Source organism: Lissotriton helveticus, chromosome 5_1, assembly GCF_964261635.1.
Source record: "Lissotriton helveticus chromosome 5_1, aLisHel1.1, whole genome shotgun sequence".
Taxonomy (NCBI): domain Eukaryota; kingdom Metazoa; phylum Chordata; class Amphibia; order Caudata; family Salamandridae; genus Lissotriton; species Lissotriton helveticus.
The window spans coordinates 130,074,005-130,095,479 of NC_136065.1; the positions used below are offsets into that span (position 1 = coordinate 130,074,005).

The 21,475-nt window shown below is 44.9% G+C and overlaps 1 protein-coding gene across 1 annotated transcript in view; it reads left to right on the top strand.

Annotated features, from left to right (window-relative positions):
- TRAF1 (TNF receptor associated factor 1) overlaps positions 1 to 21,475 on the top strand; it is a 227,475-nt gene that overhangs the window by 159,254 nt on the left and 46,746 nt on the right. Inside the window, exons 9-10 of the mRNA XM_078641876.1 lie at positions 4,941 to 5,118; positions 16,042 to 16,190. Of these exons, the coding sequence (XP_078498002.1) occupies positions 4,941 to 5,118; positions 16,042 to 16,190 (327 nt within the window). The remainder of the gene's footprint in view (positions 1 to 4,940; positions 5,119 to 16,041; positions 16,191 to 21,475) is intronic.

Consider the following 21,475-nt stretch of genomic DNA (forward strand, 5'->3'; position numbering starts at 1 on the left):
ATGAAAAAAAAATCCAACCGCACAATCTTCTGATGCGGAGCAGAAAAGAAGGTGTAATCAGGTGAGGTGTTTTTTTTTACAGATGCTACATCGGACAGGCCGTATTCTTTAATTAAGCTCTTTAAAGCCTTATAAGTCTTTTTCTTTAAGCCTGAATAAATGGCATTGCAATAAAGATCTAAACCCCCATACAAGTGTATGTTAAAGTCGCCACAGAAAATTAGAGGAGATGGCCATTGCGCTAACTCTAGACTTAAAAAGTTCAAAATTTCAGGATCGTCTGTATTAGGGGCATAAATTGAACAAATAGAGTAAGTTTTATTGTCAATATTAACTTCCAAAATAACCCACCTACCGTGTGGATCAACCTTACTGCGCTTAAGAAACCCTAACCCTCTTCTAATGAGAATTGCCACCCCTTTTGTGGTCGTTCCTTGACGGGTGCAGCCCAATAGCTGCATACCTAACTCATTAAAGCAATGCCGATCATTCCAGGTCAGATGTGTTTCTTGTATGCATAATAGATCTATGCGCATAGTCTGTATCATCTGTGCACAAACCCCCCTCTTCTTTTTATTATTAAGTCCACATAGATTCCACGAGCATATCCTCAATTTCCCCAACATGATAGTTTAATCAGATACTCCCAGACAGACAAAGCATAGCATTTAGTGACGAATTTTCCGTGCGAGATTCTCTCTTGACATTCCCTATGCAATACAACGAACACCAGCCTTTGATATTAAATTTCATATTCAAAAAAGCTGCCTCGCCGAAAAATGTACTCTCTGCTTTACTTTTATGAAAATTGCTTTTCACCTGACCTTTCTTGCACCCTACCCTCCACCCTACCCCCCCTCTTCCCTCCCCGGCAACCCCACCACTCCCCCACCCCCTCCCATGGAAAGGCAAAGGGACTAAAAAGTCCCTAATTGTGATGATAATGTGAGATGCCACTAGTGTGGCTCGCCATTCAGACTCCACTAAAACATTCAAGCAAATAATCCCTCCATCATCCAAAGAAGAGTATGAATACATGAAAAATACATAAAAAACAGGGAAATTAGTTAACTAATAACTAATAACTCAACCAAAAACAAACATTAAATCTAAGCATTATAATCATTGGTATCCCCAGCATGACCACAGCAAAAACCACCAGCTAATAGAGTCTAACTCTAAATCATAATGAGGTAAGTAGTTCTTTCGCTGCACCCTCTGAGGTCAAGAAATATGTTCTTTCTTTGAAGATAACCTTCAATTTAGCAGGGTTAAGAAGAAAGGCCCGAGCCCCCTTCGCCTGAAACGATGGGATTAACTGCCGAAATTGCCATCGATGTTGAACGGTGGTATGACAATAATCAGGGCGGACAAAAAACTAGAGACCTTTCCCCCTGCGTTTCCTATCAGGCCTAGCTAAGTCATAAAGAGCTTCCCTTGCAAGGAAATTGTTTACACAGATCAAGATAGCCCTGGGTTTAGCATTCGAATCATTTCTAACATTCTTTTGGAAGGGGAACCTATGCACCCGTTGAAGTTCCATATCCCATTTCCACTGGGTGAGTTCTGGAAAGGCCTCTGTAAAGAGATCAACTACAAATTGTCTGAGATTCCCCCCTTCACTTCCTTCAGGAATACCTAAAATTCGCAAATTATTCCTGCGTGATCTATTTTCAAGATCCACCAACTTCCAGTTGATCTCCTCTTTTAAACCCTCTAGCGATAATAGCTGTTTATTTAGCTGAGTCATTGAGTCCTCTATCGCCGAGATTCGAGCTTCAGCTTCTACTACTCTGGCCGAGACATCATTGCAAGTTTTACCAACCCGTCGTAGATTGTTTTGAAGGCAGCGCACTGCGCCTTGAGTGCGCAAGTTCTCTGTCCTAGTCTCTTCCCGGTGTTGAAGCATTACCTGATATATAGTATTTAGAGTTACTTCCGGAATCGATGATGCCTCAAGCATAATTGCCGGGGGAGTAGAAGACGATTCAATACTAGCGCCTTGGACCGTGAGAACCGTATGCTCCTCAGCACCCCAGTCGGGCCGCTCCGGAGATTTATCTAGGTCAAAATCAGAAGCCTGGGGGGAGCTATGCATACTCTTACCGCTCTCGTCGCCACCCCACTCTCCACCTCCTTCGCCGTCTCCATCACAACTACCAGCTTCCAGCGCGATAGATAAATCCGACATTGAATAAAATTGCCCTGCCGAATCGGTTGAGTCCACTTCTGCCTGCGAGTTAGCAATCTCCGTTGTCTCCGGCGCCTCTTGAGGTGGAATAATGAGGGGTGAGAACACCTCAAGCTGCAGTTGCTCTGATAGTGATATAGCAATGTTACTTGAGGCGTCCAGCTCTAACTCTGAGAGTACAGGTAATCCCGGATACTCGACTTGAGGAAGCTGCTCAGTACTAGTGGCAGCATTAGACAAAATAGGACTATTAAGCATTACTGGGTCATTGCTCACCAAAATCGCTTGTTGTTGAATTAGAGAGTGGTCAGCTTTCTCTCCTTGTTCTCCTTTATTGTTAATGGCACTCTTATTTATTTTCCTAAAGATCCCATGGATTTTCGGGATAGCACCTGTGGAAGCACTACTAGTCTCAGAATGCACTGGTGGTGCTTGTCCAGGATTCAGTCCTGGAGCGCCTGCTACCGGCGTCCCTGTTCCTTCTCAAGGTAGAGTTTTGCTTTGTGCGGGATCTTTACCGTTTTGAATTGCTGGCGGTGTAGCGGTCCCCCGCTTCTGACCCACATCCTGAGCCGCCGCAGCTGTCACAGCGCGCGTCTTTGGTTTCAGCGTCTTTGGCGGCATTCTAGTTTGAGCGTAGCACACCGGCTCCGCCGCCCGTAAGCCACAACGTCGAAACCCCGCTGACCTGCTCGCCTCACATACGCCTCTGGTGAAGGCACTCGACTCGGAGATCCCACAACAGCCAAAGGCGCCGCCTCTCCCAGCGGACCGCCGCCACGCCACCTGAAGCAAGCGCCGAAGATTCCGGGAAAGATCCCGCCGCATCCCAGGCACACCAAACTGGTACGTGTAGATCGTTTAAACTCTCCTGGACACAAGCGATATATGCAGCTATACTAAGAAAAAAGCATGCCAGGTCTCCAAAGAGTCTTCAAAGAAGTGGAGAGTGAAAGGTGGCGAGACCACTGCTGCTGCTCCTCACACGGACTCCCTTGCGTCCACCATCTTGCCAAACACACTCAGCCGCATCACTACTCACTTGTAACAAATTATTACACGTGAGTAATTATGTAATTTTCTTAATGCAGGCATCTCTGATGTCAGAATGCACCTGTAATAAAAACATAACTTACAGCAGTTATAACTTCTATAACATATTTTCATTTAACATATGTATTATAAAATACACTTTAGTGTATGTTATAAGGATATTGCAAGTTACTAAGGAGTTCTGTAATCATGAAGAGTAGACAAGCTAAAGGCTGAGTTCCTTCAATAAGGACACATAACTCTTGCAGCCCTCTAGCACCAGAAGCCCATTTAGAAAGTACTGACAAGGAAGAACATGCATATTAAGCCATGTATACATCTCAGTGCTTAGTAACAGCAGACATGTGGCATGTGACGCTATTTAAAAAAGTTATTGTATTACTTTTACATGTACTTCTTTTAGATACAAATGCAATCAATTGCAGTATTTCCCCGCAGAATGACAATGTGGGGTTTTCCTCCTCATGCTAAATGGGTCTCTCTACTCTTCTGCTTTAATATATGTTCATGGCAATTCTTAAAGCAAATTCAGGATTTTAATGTGTTTATAAATTATGTGTTCCAACTTTAGCAGTTTTGGATCAAGCCCGCTGCCAGTAGCGGAGGGGCGTCATTAGTCAATCCACCGTTCAGGGCTGAGGGCCATTCCATTTTGGCATGCTCACAGGTGGTGTTTCCCAGCATCCTTTGCTTCCTCAGGAGACTAGCATCTGGGGGTGAACAACTGACCGGAAGCAGTCATAAGAATGAAACAGAGGGGGCAGGGGATACAAAAGCCTGAGCCGCCCCTCTGTCCCTCAGCACCTGGCAGTGCACAGATCGTTGAAATCCCACCCACTCACTGACAAGGTTGATTTGGGCTCAAAATTCCAAAGAATGAAACTCTAATATTACAGTGCCATTGAGTTAATTATCATAACCTCCTTTAAGAGCGGTTCTGTGGGCTTAGGGCTGGTTAGAGGGGAGACTGACCTGCTGGTGGTCCTAACATCTAGCCCCACCTCTGATGCCCTCGATGACCAAATCATCACAGAGTGCCCCGACAGGAAGTGGCTCCCTGGTTTTTGCCTTATAATGGCTGAATGTGTCATTCCTGTGAACGTTGCGTTAATATTTAATAACCTGCCCCTTATTTTCGAGTAATCCATGCTTGCCAAGTCCTTGTGCCCTGCTTGCCCCAAGAGGGATATAAATAGGAAATGTTTGTACATTCATGTGTCAAGGCTGATATCTGCCTTAGGATATTCATAATGTGCAGGCATTAATGTGATATGTTAATATGTTATTCCGCTTAGCAAGTTGCTCTCCGGAAGACAAATCGTCTACGTCCTATTCCAGATGAGGTGTCTGTGACTGTAATTTATGTGGGGTATGTGCTGAGGGAAACAAAGCCATTGCACATGTGAGCACAATATTAGTTTTCCTGCTTGCTGCATTATATGGTTGTGATAATTGTTTTATTTTCTATCCATGCCATATCCTTTCTAGTTTTATTTCAGGTCTGTGTTGCATTCTGCAGTGAAGCTCACAGAATCGAAGATAGTTTCGATTAGAAGTATATTATGATTATTTTATAGTTTCGAAATATAGCTAATAATTCTACTTAGTATAGGATAATAAATGGAAGCCTATTTTTGTTTATATCCTCATTTACGCCCTTTGTGAAAGAGTGAACATAAGTAGCATTTTCTTCCAGATCACAGACTTACAGAGGTCGCTGGCTCTCAAAGACGTTGTCTTGAACGGTCTGCACATGCGTCTACTCTCCTTCGAACAGACGTCGCATGACGGAATATTTCTGTGGAAGATTCCTGAAATTAGCCGAAAGTGTCATGACGCTATCACTTCAAGAGTAACAAGTTTGTATTCACCAGGTACAGAATGGCAGCTTATTGACAGATATATTAACACTTCATCCCCCTGACCGGGGAAAGCGACACAGAAACGTCTTGTTCGAGGCATATGAGCTGCAGATCACACACTGTGCATAGATCGCCATCTGGTGTTGGGCCACGATGTTTGCAGTTTGTTGTTGTCCTGGGAAAGTCTTTGGAAGTCACAAGATAGGTGACTCCTCCTTTGGACCATAGTGCGCATGGGCATCGGCTCCATCATCAGATTCTTTTTTTCCGCCATCGAGCTCGTATGTGTTTCTTGCGCTCCAGTTCGGAACCATTACCAATTCTACTTTTGACCGCAATCCTTCACCCTTTCTACGGTATTGTTTTAGATCGCGATCCCCATTCGTCGCTCATTCTCCAACTTCGAAGTCCTCGATTCTGATTGTCGACGAGGGCCTCCGGGCCTACTTGGGCCTTAGCATCTGTCTCATGGAAAGGACTCCATTTAAAAAGTGTCCTCAATGTGGGTCGAAGTTTCCCCACACCGATCTGCATGAGGTGTGCAACCTCTGCCTTTCACCGGAGCACGAAACCAGAAACTGTGCAGCTTGTGCCTCCTTCCGCTCCAAGAAGATCATTCGGGATCGTCGAGCTCGAAGAAAAATGGCTCACTCGTCGACATCCATTTCCCGACGACATCTTCCAAAAGGGCGTCGATGTACAGGAACTGGAGCAGGTCGAAGTTGGCAGCGCCTCCGAAGCAGAGGACTTCGACGTCGAAGAAATCACTCCTGCGCAGCGGGTCGTAAGTAAAGACGTCGACCCTGACCCCCTCCATACACTATCCAAAAAGGCTTAGGTCCCACCTTCACCTTCGGGCCCAGGTGCACGCTGAGAGTCTGCTTCCCATGCCCCGCCCTCGGGCTCGGCAAAGAAGCCTATTAAGCCTTCAGGCAACTCGGGCTCGAGTCAGTCTGCCATTTGTACCGAAATCCGATCATCGGCACCGAAAAAGAAACCGCCCTCCTCCGTGCTGATCGCTCCTCCAATATCACTCGGCACCGAAATCTACATCGGCACCCAAAAAGGCGATCCCTAAAATTTCGGATCCACATCCTTCGGAACCGTAAAAAGTCTCGGAACCTAAGAAACAACCGGTACCACAAACAGCCACAGGGACTGTAAAACATCACGGTTCCAAGTCAGAAGACCACAAGACTGTTCCGGAATCGGTGCCCCATAAGTCTATCGAACCGGAAAAGTCGGTGCCGAAAGATCAGCCACAAGAGCTCTGCATACCAGATCCTAAACAGAAGACTCTTCTAAAGGACCCTAAAACTGGCCAGCTCACCCTAAGCTCACCTGCTCCACCACCTAAAAAAGAGGGTCATTGTTACATCTCCCCTCAGGGTCCCTTCTCCACCACCTCCTCCACCTTCTCCCCCACCACTCTCACCACACCATTCTCCTACACCATCTCCTCCACTAGGGAACGATGATGACACCTCTGATGAAGGGGAGGATGCGGATGAGGAGCCACCAGGGGACATTAGTCCACCTTCTTCTCCTGACCCTAGGGATGGTTATACTACACACAGACCCTGTAGAAGATGATTTCCTAATGGACACTTTTGATCATTCACAAAGGTCCACTTCTATTTTACCCAAGCTAAAAGGGGCCATCAAGCATGCACCTGAAGTGTTTAAAGATCCTCTGAGGGCTAGAGTTATTAACCCCAGGATCGAGAAAAAGTATAAAGCTGCCCCACGGGACCCAACATACATTAAAGGTCTGCACCTTTAGATTCACTGGTAGTTTCTAATGTTAGAAAAAGGGCCAACTCTCAAACATCAGGGGACGCTCCACCCCCTGATAAACAGTCCAAACTATTACATACCTCTGGCAAAAGAACAGCGTCACAAGCAGTAAAACATATGGTGTATCGCCAACACTCGAGCTCTGTTAGCTATGCATAATAGGGCACATTACGATGAACTAGAGTCCCTACTGCAATACCAACCAAACAAATATAAAAATAGGGCCAAATACCTCATACAGGAGGGAAAAATCATCACTAACACCTCAATTTGTTGCTCTCTAGACATAGCAGATACCTCCTCTAGAGCCGTCGACACATGTGTACTTTTGCGTAGACATGCTTGGCAACGCATTTCAGGCTTTAAACCGGAAGTACAAACTTCCATTTTAAACCAACCATTCGATCAACAACAACTATTTGGACCTAATGTGGATTCATCTCTTGAAAAGATGAAAAAAGACACAGACACACCAAATCTATGGGAGCCTTGCAATCACAAGCTCCCAGACGTTCTTTTTGTTGCTCCTCTACAAAGGCACTTCCAGAGGCTACTCATCTGACAACCCTACCACTTCTTACAAGGCTCCCACCCTGTCCACATTCACCAGAGGCTACCAAAGAGGAGGCTACAGAGGCAACAATAACAAAGGAGTAGGCAAGACCGACAATACCCGATCTGCCTCCACCCCTGCCCATTGACTTCCCTCCACTCCCCCGGACCATTCCACTCCTGTTGGGGGCGAGAATACAACAGTTCCAACCTGTCTGGACCAACATCACCACAGACAGGTGGGTGAGACAAATCGTTCAAACCTGTTAATGTCTAGAACTCACTTCTACCCACCCAGGCAGCGCCCAATGTCACTGGAACATTTATCACTGCTAAAACAAGAAGTCATCTCCCTTCTGCAAAAGCATGTGATAGAACCGGTACCCCTCCATCAGCATAACACAGGGCTTTACTCCCTGTACTTCCTCATTCCAAAAAAGGACGGCTCTCTAAGACCCATCTTAGACCTCAGACCCCTAAATCTGTACATACAAACGGACCACTTTCACATGGTCACGCTTCAACAGGTCCTTCCTCTGCTCACACAAGGCAATTTCCTTGCCACTCTAGATCTCAAGGACGCCTACTTCCATATTCCCATTCACACTTCTCACAGGAAGTTTCTCAGGTTTGTAGTGGACGGTCAGCATTATCAATTCAAAGTACTCCCATTCGGAGTCACCACAGCACCCATAGTCTTCACCAAGTGTCTAGCAGTAGTTGCAGCTCACCTAAGGAGGCAGCATATTCATGTCTACCCCTACCGAGACAACTGGCTCATAAAATCCAAGTCATACAACCAGTGCGTACAACACACTCACGCTACAATCCAACTGCTTTATGACTTGGGGTTTACCATAAACCACCGAAAGTCTCACTTACAACCGTCCCACATACAGCAATACCTCGAGGACAACAATAAATACCTCAAAGGCACTTGCATATCCCAGTCCAACCAGGATAGCAAGCATACAAAGCCTTGTCACAAAGTTTCAGCCGCAACACTCTCTTCCAGCTCGAGCGTTCATGCAACTAATGTGGATGATGGCCTCTTGCATATTCATAGTCCCTCACGCAAGACTTCAGATGCGTCCCCTACAGGAATCTTTAGCACGTCAGTGGAACCAGGCTCAAAGTCAGCTGACAGATCTGGTGTTGGTGGACGGTTGCACGCATCGCTCTCTGCAGTGGTGGAACACCAAAAACCTTTCCAAAGGGCAACTGTTCATCAAGCCAGTTCCACAGATAGTGCTAACAACAGATGCATCGCTCTCCGGATGGGGAGCTCATCTGTTACATCATACCATACAGGACACGTGGACACCACAACAAAGGTTGCTCCACATCAATCACCTAGAGTTACTTGCCATATTTCTAGCGTTAAAGTCATTCCAGAAACACATTCTGGGCAAAGCTGTCCTAGTCTGCAGAGACAATATGACAGCAATGTATTATAAATGAAAACAAGGCGGGACACACTCTCCACAACTCTTCCACCTAGCACAAAGTATATGGAGATGGGCTATTTCTCAGAACATTTTTCTCCTAGCCCAACACGTTCCAGGAGTCCAGAACAGCATAGCAGATCTGTTAAGTCGTCAAATGCAACAGACCCACCAGTGGGAACTTCATCCGCAGGTTCTTCAACCATTTTTGCAGTTGTGGGGGCGCCCAGAGATAGATCTCTTTGGAACCCATGAAAACGCAAAATGCCCAATCTTCGCCGTCAGGTATCCACACCCAATGTCCAAAGGCAATGCGATATGGATGAATTGGTCAGGCAGATGTGCGTACGCTTTTCTGCCTCTCCCGTCCATTCCACTGGTGGTGCGCTTTTATCCACACTATGTGTGGGAGGGTATGCTCAGACGTGAGTCCCTTGCTCATTGCACCATCAGGATTCAAGCAAGCCGGGTCGACGAAGGCTGTGATGCCAGAAACCGGTCCCCGGAAGCTTGTTTCCTTTCCAGTATAAGAATTGGCTTGGTAGTTTGGTTTGCCCTGTTCCCATCATGCACTGGGACAGGAACAGACTAATTTGCATATAGCCAGGTTCTGAGCTGGGATGGTGCATTGAGCTAAAAAACGGTGATGGATTAAAACCATGATCTCTTGACTTGGTAAGAGTATTCTGCATCATTCAGAAACTCTGTCCATCACCACCCCCTTTTCCAAAATCGCTTTTATCCACACTATGTGTGGGAGGGTATGCTCAGACGTGAGTCCCTTGCTCATTGCACCATCAGGATTCAAGCAAGCCGGGCCGACGAAGGCTGTGATGCCAGAAACCGGTCCCCGGAAGCTTGTTTCCTTTCCAGTATAAGAATTGGCTTGGTAGTTTGGTTTGCCCTGTTCCCATCATGCACTGGGACAGGAACAGACTAATTTGCATATAGCCAGGTTCTGAGCTGGGATGGTGCATTGAGCTAAAAAACGGTGATGGATTAAAACCATGATCTCTTGACTTGGTAAGAGTATTCTGCATCATTCAGAAACTCTGTCCATCACCACCCCCTTTTCCAAAATCGCTTTTATCCACACTATGTGTGGGAGGGTATGCTCAGACGTGAGTCCCTTGCTCATTGCACCAACAGGCTTCAAGCAAGCCGGGCCGACGAAGGCTGTGATGCCAGAAACCGGTCCCCGGAAGCTTGTTTCCTTTCCAGTATAAGAATTGGCTTGGTAGTTTGGTTTGCCCTGTTCCCATCATGCACTGGGACAGGAACAGACTAATTTGCATATAGCCAGTTTCTGAGCTGGGATGGTGCATTGAGCTAAAAAACGGTGATGGATTAAAACCATGATCTCTTGACTTGGTAAGAGTATTCTGCATCATTCAGAAACTCTGTCCATCACCACCCCCTTTTCCAAAAAGGTGCGCAAACTGCAGCAACACTCACTGACTCTCATCCTAGTTGCTCCAACATTGTCCAGACAACCGTGGTACACCACATTATTGGAACTGTCGGTAGTCCCACACCAAAAACTACACCTCTCCCCATGCCTCCTAACCCAGAGCCGTGGAGAGATCAGACACCCGGATCCGGCACAGCTCAACCTAGCGATCTGGCTCCTGAAGACCTAGAGTTTGGTTACCTTAACCTTCCCCCTGATTGCATTAACGTTATCAGAGAAGCTAGATGTCCCACCACTAGAGCTTGCTACACAGCCAAGTGGAAAAGATATGTCATATACTGCAACAATAACAACATTAATCCCTTAGATGTGTCAATTCAACACATCATAGGTTACCTGCTACATTTCCAAAGGTCTGACCTAGCATACACATCTATTAGGTTACACCTTGCTGCTATGGCAGCCTACCTACAAAACAGAGAACATTTTTCACTATTTAAAGTACCTGCCATCAAAGTGTTTATGGAAGGACTCAAAAGAATAAATATTGTTCTCACAAGACTAATGGGTACTCAATTCAAACCCCTGCACAAGTGCGAATTACAGTTTCTCACATGGAAAGTCGCGTTCCTAGTAGCCATTACTTCCCTTAGAAGAGTTAGTGAGCTTCAAGCACTTACTATTCAAGAACCATTTTTACAACTCCATCATAACAAAGTGGTTCTCAGAACAAACCCAAAACTCCTTCCTAAAGTTATTTCTCCCTTTCATCTCAATCAGTCTGTAGAGTTGCCAATATTTTTCTCGCAACCACAAACAGTCGCAGAAAGAGCTCTTCATACGCAGACGTAAAAAGAGCACTCCTTTATTACATTGACAGAACAAAACCTTTTCGCAAAACTCAACAACTTTTTGTATCCTTCTCACCACCACATAAAGGCAATCCAATATCAAAAGCTGGAATTGCAAGGTGGATCGTCAAATGCATACAAGTTTGCTATCAAAAAGCAAAACATACATTATCTATTTCTCCTAAAGCCCACTCTACTAGAAAAATAGGGGCTTTAATGGCATTCTTAGGGAACATTCCCTTAGATGACATCTGCAAAGCAGCTACATGGTCTACACCACACACATTTACAAAACATTACTGTGTAGATGTGCAAGCAAAGCAACAGCCTAGTGTGGGCCAGGCTGTACTCCAAACACTATTTCAAACAACTGCAACAGATACTGGTGGTCGCCGCTAGGGTGGAATACTGCTATACAATCTATGCACAGTGTGTGATCTGCAGCTCATATGCCTCAAACAGAAAATGCTACTTACCAGTATGCATCTGTTCTTGGCATGTAGAGCTGCAGATTCACACACGCCCACCCGCCTCCCCGGCTACTTTTATCTGTTCCTGCCTCCCCAGCTACCTTTATCTGTTCCAGTATTATCTTTTTTAGATACAGCATACACGGGCATCTTTTCTGTTTCTCACAAAACTCCATAATTTCCCTCACAGACGAAAAAACGATCTGAAGATGGAGCCAATGCCCATGAGCACTATGGTCCAAAGGAGAAGTCACCTCTCTCGTGACTTCCAAAGACGTTTCCAGGACAACAACAAAGTGCAGACATCTGGGCCCAACACCAGATGGCGATCTATGCACAGTGTGTGAATCTGCAGCTCTACATGCCAAGAACAGATGCATACTGGTAAGTAGCATTTTCCTTCTGGAAGGGGGACTCCACAATTTAAGAACCATGATCTCCTATATAAAACAAAACACTGGAGAAGCCAATAGGTCTGTTTGTATGACTGAAGCATGCATGGCTATATCACACGTGCCTCAACAACGCGTTCTCCAAAATGAATGCATCTTAACGACACATTCCTTTACCATGCTTGCCTTTACCATGCATACCTTTGCTACAAATTGTGTTGTAAAGGCATGATTGCTAAAGGTATATGCGTGGTAAATTACCACTACCCCGGCCCCCCCATCCCTGCCCTAAGGGCTAAAATCCTGTCCCACCCCACCCTGAGGCCTAAAACTGACCCCACCTTGCCCTTAAAACTAACCCTTCCCCTTCTCCCGCCCTGAGGCCTAAAACCCAGTCCCCTACCAAAAACGACCTTGACCCCAGCACCCCCAGCCTGAGCCCTAAAACTGACCCCCATTCTGCCCTGAAAACTACCCCTGCCCTGAGGCCTAAAACCCTTCCCCCTGCCAAAAACGACCCCAACTTCAGCCCCACCCTGCCCTAAGCCCTAAAAATTACCACCTGCACTGAAAACTGCCCCTTCTCCTCGCTCAGAGCCCTAAAACCTGCCCCAGCCCTTAAAACTACACCGCCCCTCCCTCTGAGCCCTAAAACTGTTCACCCTTCCAAAAAAACTACCCCACCACCCCCAGCCCTGAACCCTAAAACCAACCCCCAACCCTAAAAGCTACCCCCCCCCAAACCCGGTCCCAGCCCCACTTACCGGTCCACATCTAGAACTTCCTGTTCCGACGCTTACTGTTTCTCTCCCCGCCCATCCGGACATCTAGACCACTATCTGCCTTAAACACTCATGTGCCTGGTTAAGGCAGATGCATGGTTAAAGCAAGCATTGTTCTGCTTGCAGGGAGACGCGATGCATGGCTTAGCGCGTTTGTAAACACCGTTCCTCCTACAGCGTTAGCATATTACCACAAGACACACAGAAGGGACCTTGCAAGAGTGGGCAGATGCCCTTGTTACAAGTTGCACAGTACTAGTGTGTGGTAAAATTGTGCTAGTACCATGCAAGTATGAGTTATTCTGCCTAGAATGGGGAATAACTGTCTAGACTTAATTTTACGGAACACATTTCTGCAGGGTTTTTTCATTTTACAGAGGATTAACACTCACATTTGCCACCTGCTTAGATCAAGTGGTAATTGTGAATAGGAAGACAGGTTGTGGGCGGGGGTGAGAGTAGGGAAGGGTAGGGGAAAAAGGTAACCTTGCGGAGAGCATCAAAGGCTCCCACCTTGCCTAAAAAGTGGTCAAGCAGGGACAGGGCAAAGGCTTGGCTGCAATTGTAGCCAAAGGCTAAATCAACTCTGGTGGTCCCACACCCACAACAACTTGGTACAGGCCAGTTGTGATCAGGCACAGTGGTATCCTTACTGGGGCTACCATTCCGCCTGACTCATAAGAGACAGACAGGGCTACAGCTGTAAAATAATTCCTCATGCAGTTCAATGCAAGCATTGAGTTGAGGCAAAAGGATACATTCAGTCAAGTGCATTAGTTGAGAGAGGAGAACTCCACTGGGCTTAGCCAAGACTTCATTGACAAGGTCTCTAGGGATTGGCTGAAAGAGACTGGCTGAAGCAAGCCAATAGTTCAAAGAGGTGGACCTAAACCCCACTCTGTATATAGTCGATCTGTTTAACAGCTGTGCTGCAAAAATCCAAAACTAAAAAATGCTGACTTAAGTTGCCTGCGCTAAACTTGTTCAGCAACTGTGAAGTCAAGATTTGCAGTCTCCTCTTCTGAATGGGAGTCACAGTTCTCTAGTCTTTCTGTATGCTTTAGGTCCAGTTTTAAAACAAGTGACAAGATTAGGAATCTTCTGGCTGTGGAGTCGCACCTGGAAAACCTTAAGGGTAGCATCGTCCCGCCTGCTGCAAGCACAGCAGGCACGGGAAACATCCTTTACGACGCAACTTTTACCACACAGTGCCTTTACAACGCAGGTTTTTCAACGCAAGTCATTACAACGAATTGCGCTGGGGGGCGCTCTAGGATAGGTAATAGTTTAATTTACTATCCAACACCTTCCCTACTATCCACAGGGACTGGAGTTGGAATAGTAAATGAAACTATTCACTATCCAGCACCCCCCCAACGCAAGTCGTTGTAACGACTTACGTTGAAAAACCTGCGTTGTAAAGGCATGCGTAGTAAAAGCATGCGTTGTAACAACGTACATCCGCAGGCACACACAAAAAAGTAAAATGGCATGGCAATGCCGTTTTATTGCCATGCCATTTTATTTTGCGCCGATTCGCGTAGGCGAGGGCAGGGGACAGGGCTGAATTCCGCGATTGCAGGAATAAAGCTGCCCCTCTAGTGCGCATGTCAAGTTGGCCGACTGGCTTGCTGCTGCCAGCCCGACATGCGCAATGTAGACGCAGCAATCCCATGGCTGTGAGGCAGCCAGGGGTTGCTGGCTCAGGCCTCCAGCTTCAAAATAAGCGCTGGTTTAGCCTGCTCCCACCAGTCCTGTAGCTGCTCTCATGCTGATGAGAGCAGATCCAGGATTGGTGTTCCACTGGGCCGGAAGGAAGTCCTTCCATTTCTGCCTGTGGATGCCAGGGAAGTTGGGCCGCACTTGGAGAGTAGCATGTATGGTGAGTTTGGCGCCATCGCGCCCACCATACGTTTATATGGCTAGCCACCACTGCTGTAAAGACTATTGTAAGGAAGGACAGCTGCAGTCTTTTAATGGTAGCAACACTTCTTCCTGTTCAGAGACTTAACTTGTATTGTGCTTAGAAAGTGTTTCCCTTCTGCTACTTGTGGGTTTTAAGAACTTTATGTCTTGAAGTCCTTTAAAATCTGAAACAAAGCACAGAATGAGTCCTTCTCTAGAGTAGCCCCATAATTATGGAAGTGCCTCTCCCTGTCCCTTAGGAAACACCTCACTCTTAATAATTCAAATAAGTGTTTAAAATATTCTGTCAACGCAGTAATGTATCCAACTTATGATCAAATTCGCCAGTGAAGCTGAAAAAGATTAGATTTTGCTTTGTTGATTGTGTCTTTTTCATCATTAATATAACCTGTTATTTCTGCGTTCCCTGACTCTTAGGGGCCCATTAGGATCATGGGCGGATCGCCACCGCCCGCAAGGCGGTAGCTATCCGCCCGTGATCCTACACCACCCGCCACCCATTTCCCCCCGCCAAATTACTATGGCGGGGGGACCGCGGCGGACAGATAAACCATCCGCCGCTTTGCCACAATGCCAGGAATGCAGGATGTGCCCGCCACTATGGCGGGCGCATCCTAATTGCCCCCACGGGACCCCCGCCCTTATGGCGGGCGGTCCCTTTTACCGTGAGGATGGCGGGGGGACAAAGTCTGCCTAACATCCTAATGATGCCCTTAATATTAGTACTTGCTGTTTTTTGGTTGCTCCCAACAGTCATTCAGTGTATGTTAGGCTTTTACATTTTATATATATTTTTTAAGTTCTACTCTTCTCACACAAAGACTTCGAACATGTACAGCGCTTTGCTGCATTTTGGCTAGGTTTGCGCAATAGAAATTCTATATGTATCTATACATACAAACATACATAATTGCACATGGTTCTGATGCTGTTTGTACAGTTTTATGTACTACATAATTAGCTGTATGACGTCTGTTTTCTGTACACTGCATTTACCTTTTTTCTGTACAGTGCTTCAACAACCTTAAGGCCTGGCCATGCTACAGCAGAAGCCCTGTAAATTAATGCAATTAATAAAATAGAATTAAATATTATACAATGTTAAATGATGTACTAAGGACAGCTCTGGCCAAGTGTTTCACCAGCTTCACTTTTAAACCTACCAGTTTAACATGATATTAACAACAACTGCTATAATATTTAGATTGAATAACTCTCCTTTCATTTGATGAAAACTCATTTTGATGGATTTTAAAATGGTGTCCACTCGAATGCATTGAACCTTTCCAATGTTCTCCCTGTCTTTCAGCCTTCTACACGGCCAGGTATGGCTACAAGGTCTGTCTGAGGGTTTACTTAAATGGGGATGGACCCGGAAAAGGAACTCACGTCTCCTTGTTCTTCGCCATCATGAAGGGGGAATATGATGCTTTACTTCCTTGGCCCTTTAAACATAAGGTACATTAAACAAACGTGTCTAATTCAGCAACTGCACATGATATGCTTGTGGGGATTTTGAATGCATAGCAAATAGTAACTAAACATCTGCAAACAAACTTAGCTGAACTGACAGACGCTTTGTGGGTTATTCGCCATGTTGGATACATTTTCAGGGGAGTTAGGGAATTGGTTTCTTCATGGAGAAAAAACATGTTGTTGTGGCAAACAAAAAGAAATAAAAAATGTGAATTTGCATATTTCTGACATACAGCAAATGTTCTACTATGCAGATATCCCTTTGGAGAACAGATAATAGGTATTGATAGAGCGCGCGAGTCACCCGACCAATAATTTCGCCACTTCCGGCTTCGGGCCCATATATTTTCAAATCACCATATACATTGATCGGATGACCTCACGGTCTACTACCAATATTTGTGTGAGTTCCTTTTCTTTATTCCTAGAGTACCCGACTTACCATCCACCGATGTGGGTACCTATGACCACAATGGATCAGGGAGCTAGCTGTAAAAGGAAAGGCAGCAAAATACAAACTCAACAAATAACATTCAAACTCTTTGTAAAATGACCACGGACAACTGGAAGTTTAAAGTCTTTATCTAATTTAGTAAAATTCAAAGAGTATCAAATTCACAGTAATTAAACAATCAATAAACAGAATAACATACAGTAGACAGCTAAAGAGCAAATAGGTCAGTACAACCATTTATACTAATAAGGAATCAGGGCACATTCTATAGTTGAAGGGTCAGAAAATAGAACATCTAGGATGAATCACTAGAAATGGGGTAGGCTTTGATTATGACTAGTATTCTAGATTTATCTCAAAGAAATGAGACAGGAGTTCGGGACATTTATATAACTGTAGGAGAGTCTATGAAGAGAGACACGCTATGCATTAAGGCAAAAGTTCTTTAGACAGTTTAAGTAAGGATGTTCTAGACCATATCAGGAAATAACAAACTGCAATGCAAAATATAATTTCTAGCAGGTAGGGTAACATAGGAACACGTTATGAAATAAATGCAAATGACTTTATGATTCAATGGTTGCGGAAAAGCATGGAAATTTAACATATGCAAAGGTACGTCTTTATTAAAGCAAAAGACAGAAATTCAGAAAGGTGCAAGATTCAGATTTTCAGAGTGATATTTACCTAGACTGGTGTGGAAACCAAACCCTGGCCACGGGTCAGTTAAGGACAGGAAACCCTCAAGGAAGGATACCCCTCAATGGACAGCAGGTGCAGAACGGACACCCAGGACAGGACAGGAAGACCAGATTAGGATCAGGACAGGACCGTCAGGACAGGAACCCTCAGGACAGGACCCTCAGGACAGGACCGGCACCCGCAGTTTGGAAGCAACGCCTGCGCTCCACCCTCTCTGCAGCTATCGATCAAAACCCCGATTGGGTCAGCGAACTCCCAGCAAAGTGCTCCGCCAGCACTTTAAGGTTTAGTAAAACCTTAGTCTATGGTCAATTTCGGACAGAGTGCTCCACAGCTCTCTGTATCTTAAGTCACCTATTGAGTGTGTTGGGTCAGTGACAGGTCAGCTAAACCAGACAAGTCGGACAAATTCCCTAGGTGAACCCAGGGTAGATATACTGTTTTGGGACGGTGTACCACCCCCCAATGTTGCAAAGTGTCAGAATCCCTCAATTTGGATTGGTCCTAAGGTAGGATTTGGGTAACACACCAATCAGAACAGACTATTTGGAAGCCTAATTTGCATATCTGGGTACCGCCTAGCAAGATTGGTGTTCCCATGGGAAGTCGCAGAGAATACAATGGAAAGAATACATTTCGATACAATAGAACATAATCATGATGCTTTTGCTGGGCGAAGGTGCACTCTCCCAGGGTGGCTCTGGCATCAACCTTCTTTGGCCTGAGTTCAATGTCATGGCAGCCTCTAGTGATTCTGCGCAGAAATACCCTCCAAGATGGACTCCCCAGCCCAGCACCCCTCCGAGTCGAGGATACATGAAAAGTAAGCGAAAACAAATTAAAACATAGAAGTGAAGGTATGAAAAACACATCATTGGTTTTGTACTTTAAACTTATCATTATAAAAATATACTATGCAGTTTAAACGTTAGCAACATATACACGAACACAAGAGCATTCTGCACGAGCAGTACCACGTTATTGCAAAAGCTGTGTATTACGCATGCGCACCCTTTCCCACCAAACTTATAACTACGTCAGGTCACGTGAGTGTGACTGACGCATGCGCAGAAGCCATTTCAAAGCGGCGGCCATGTTTAGGGACACGGATTAGTTGTATTAGAAATACACATAAGCAAGCTTCATCTACTTCGGTCGGATATGAAAAATATATTAGTAAGACGTACGAATTTTATTAATTGATTACACACGGGCGAGGTTCATGACTCGAGCAAGTCGCGATGCGAAGCTTGCTCTATCAATCCCCTCTTTGATGATATTTACTATCATCACAACAAAAAATAATGGAACCAGATGCCAACTTCTCACACTTTATACAACTCTATCTCTTCCAGCAAGCGATTCAGCTTCTCTTTCTCATTTTTGGTAGGGTGAGAATTTTTCACCCTTTTGTATATCTGATTATTCATTTCCTCTAATTCAAGCTCATCCACACTTCGTTTCACTCCTCTGGCATTCACTTGGTGCTTTCTGGTGTGCTTACGGCATTTGCAACAGACAAATATGAAAAATAGGATAAGACCTATAATTCCAATTGGCATCAGTACTTTAAACGGATGTATGACGTTACTCCGCATACCGTTACAACTACCTACCATTACAACGCGACCATTACAACGCATACCATTACAACGCATAGCGCTTTGGGGTGCTGGATAGTGGTAAGTATAATTTACTATTCTAACTCCAGTCCCCGTGGACCCTAGGGAAGGTGTTGGATAGTAAATTATACCATTCCCTATCCTATAGCGCCCCCGAGCGCAATGCGTTGTAATGGTATGCGTTATAAAAGTCGCGTTGTAATGGTAGTGCGGAGTAACGAATGCGTTGTAACAGGTGCATACCCTTTAAACAATAAGCTTTTACCTAAAGTAGCAAGCCATTGACCTACATTTGAGAGACCATCTACCAGTCTCTTCCAGGCACTATCAACCTCGAGTGGTTTGAGTTCTTTTTCCAAATTAGTAATGTTTTTCACGTATCTTTTGAGCTGCACGCTTTTGTCCGGAATATAAGTGCAACAATGTTGCGCCTTCAACATCCGGCAGACTCCGCCCTCTTTTGCTAATAAGGTGTCAAGAGCAAGTCTGTTCTGCAAAACCATTGATCTGATCGCAACCATTTCGGTATTAACCAGCAGAAATCCATGAGCTTTGTCAGTAGACAACACATCTACTATTGTGGACAATTTGCAAATTCTGTGAGTGTTCAGAACCACTCCCACTCCAGGTATCAGTGCACTGAAAATACTACCCATTATTTCACCTACGCTTTCTCTTTTACTACGCACTAAGCCATTAGTATTTTCACCGCTTCCAGCAACTTCATTCACATGGTATATTTTCGGGAAGACAATGCCAAAATAGCAGCTTCCATACCAGTGATCCGGCAATTTGAAATAAGCCTTGTCTCCACATATATAATAAATTCCAGGAAACACAGGCTCTGACCCATTTTTGAAACCCCATCCTCCAATTACCTTGTAATTATGTTCACATTCACTGGAACCAATGAAAATGTTATTATAGTAGCTAGTCTTCTCGCGGTGAAGACATAGCTTTCCCTTCCTTTCAAAATCCAGCAACAGAGCAGGTCCCGCCCCACCATTTGAGGTGCCTTCCATGTCCTCAGCCCATTTTGGCGTTTTCTGTCTTTCGTCATCTGCCTTTCTTTGTATTTTTATTCTTCTCTTCTCTGCCATGTTCAGGAACATCTTTTACTGCTCACGCAAAGAACAGGTCAAGTTATCTCTGTGTGCGTCACTTATGTCTATATTACCTATAGTCAGAAAGTATTCGCCCATATAGCGAGTAACGTCACTTTTGGTATGTACAGGATTCAGGTTCCCACGTATAGGAAGTTCAGAAAAGATCACGTCATTGTTAGAGTAATAGTACTGTAACGGTCCTCTTTTGTAAAATAAGCTTGCTAAAATGCTACAGGATATTCCATATGTCAGGGGCAGGTGATGGTATGTCACGCCTTCAGGCACAGAGGTAGGTAGCTTCATGCAGACATAGCAATCCTCAATTTCCATAGTCTCTACATAATGTACTAACAAGTTTGCGAAAACATTTAAATGTGTCTTGTTCTTAACTTCATGGTAATGTAGTCCTCCCTCATCTGATGCTTCTAGGTCTCGTTTTGTTTGTTTTAGTGCTTTCTTATGTCTTGCTACACTTTGTGTTGTCAGCTCTTCAGTGTCAGTATTTACAATCTCAGTAGGGTCAATATTAGTATTTTTGCTCACCGCAAAAGGAATGAAAACTGTTAGTCCTATCCACACTAATATCACTATAACTATACTACATACACATACCTTGCAGCATGTTTTGCAACAACTGCGACTAGGTCTACCACTCACGTTTGAATCAGACATTTTGGCTCAGAAGAAGTTTCTCGACCCCTCTTTGTGTCTCTGCACGAGTAGCTTACTTTGTGCAAATTCACGGTGGCTCGTCTTCTTCTTCGGCAGAGTACTCAGCGACTGGTTCTCCGTCGCTTTCGTCAGTTATATCAAGATCTTCAAATTCTTCCAAAACGAGCGTCCATTCAGGAGCCTTGTACTTTTTGTTTTGTCTCTTTATTCGATCGCTCCTTCTTTTGGAAGTGTCTTCTTGTTGCTCAGCTATGCGAGCACTTCTCCTTTCTTCTGCACGTTTTTCTTCTACTGTTTTTATCCTCAGCCTCAATTTCTTTATGAATCCAGGCTCAAGGTGCTTTCTTTTCTTAAGTCTTTTAGTTGGCACTCGGATTTCGTTTTCTTTTATTGCCCTTTTATTTTCATTTGTTTGTGGCAATTCTGCTTCCTTTTCTTCCCTTCCTATCTGACTAGTTCCAGGGCTCGTATCTGTTTCTTCTGCCTGGTTGCTAAACTGGCCTTGTTCAGGAGAGTTTTGTTTTTGCTTTTCAAATGTCTCTGTTTCTGTTTCCCGAACGCGTTCTTCTATCCCTATCTGATCCTGTTCGAGCACTTCGATCCCTTGATTTTCTTCTGCTCGAACTATTACACTATGTCTAGTCTGTCCCTTTTCGACATCAGGAGTCAGTGGAGGTGTATCAATTATTTGCTCAGTCCCTGTCTGACCTT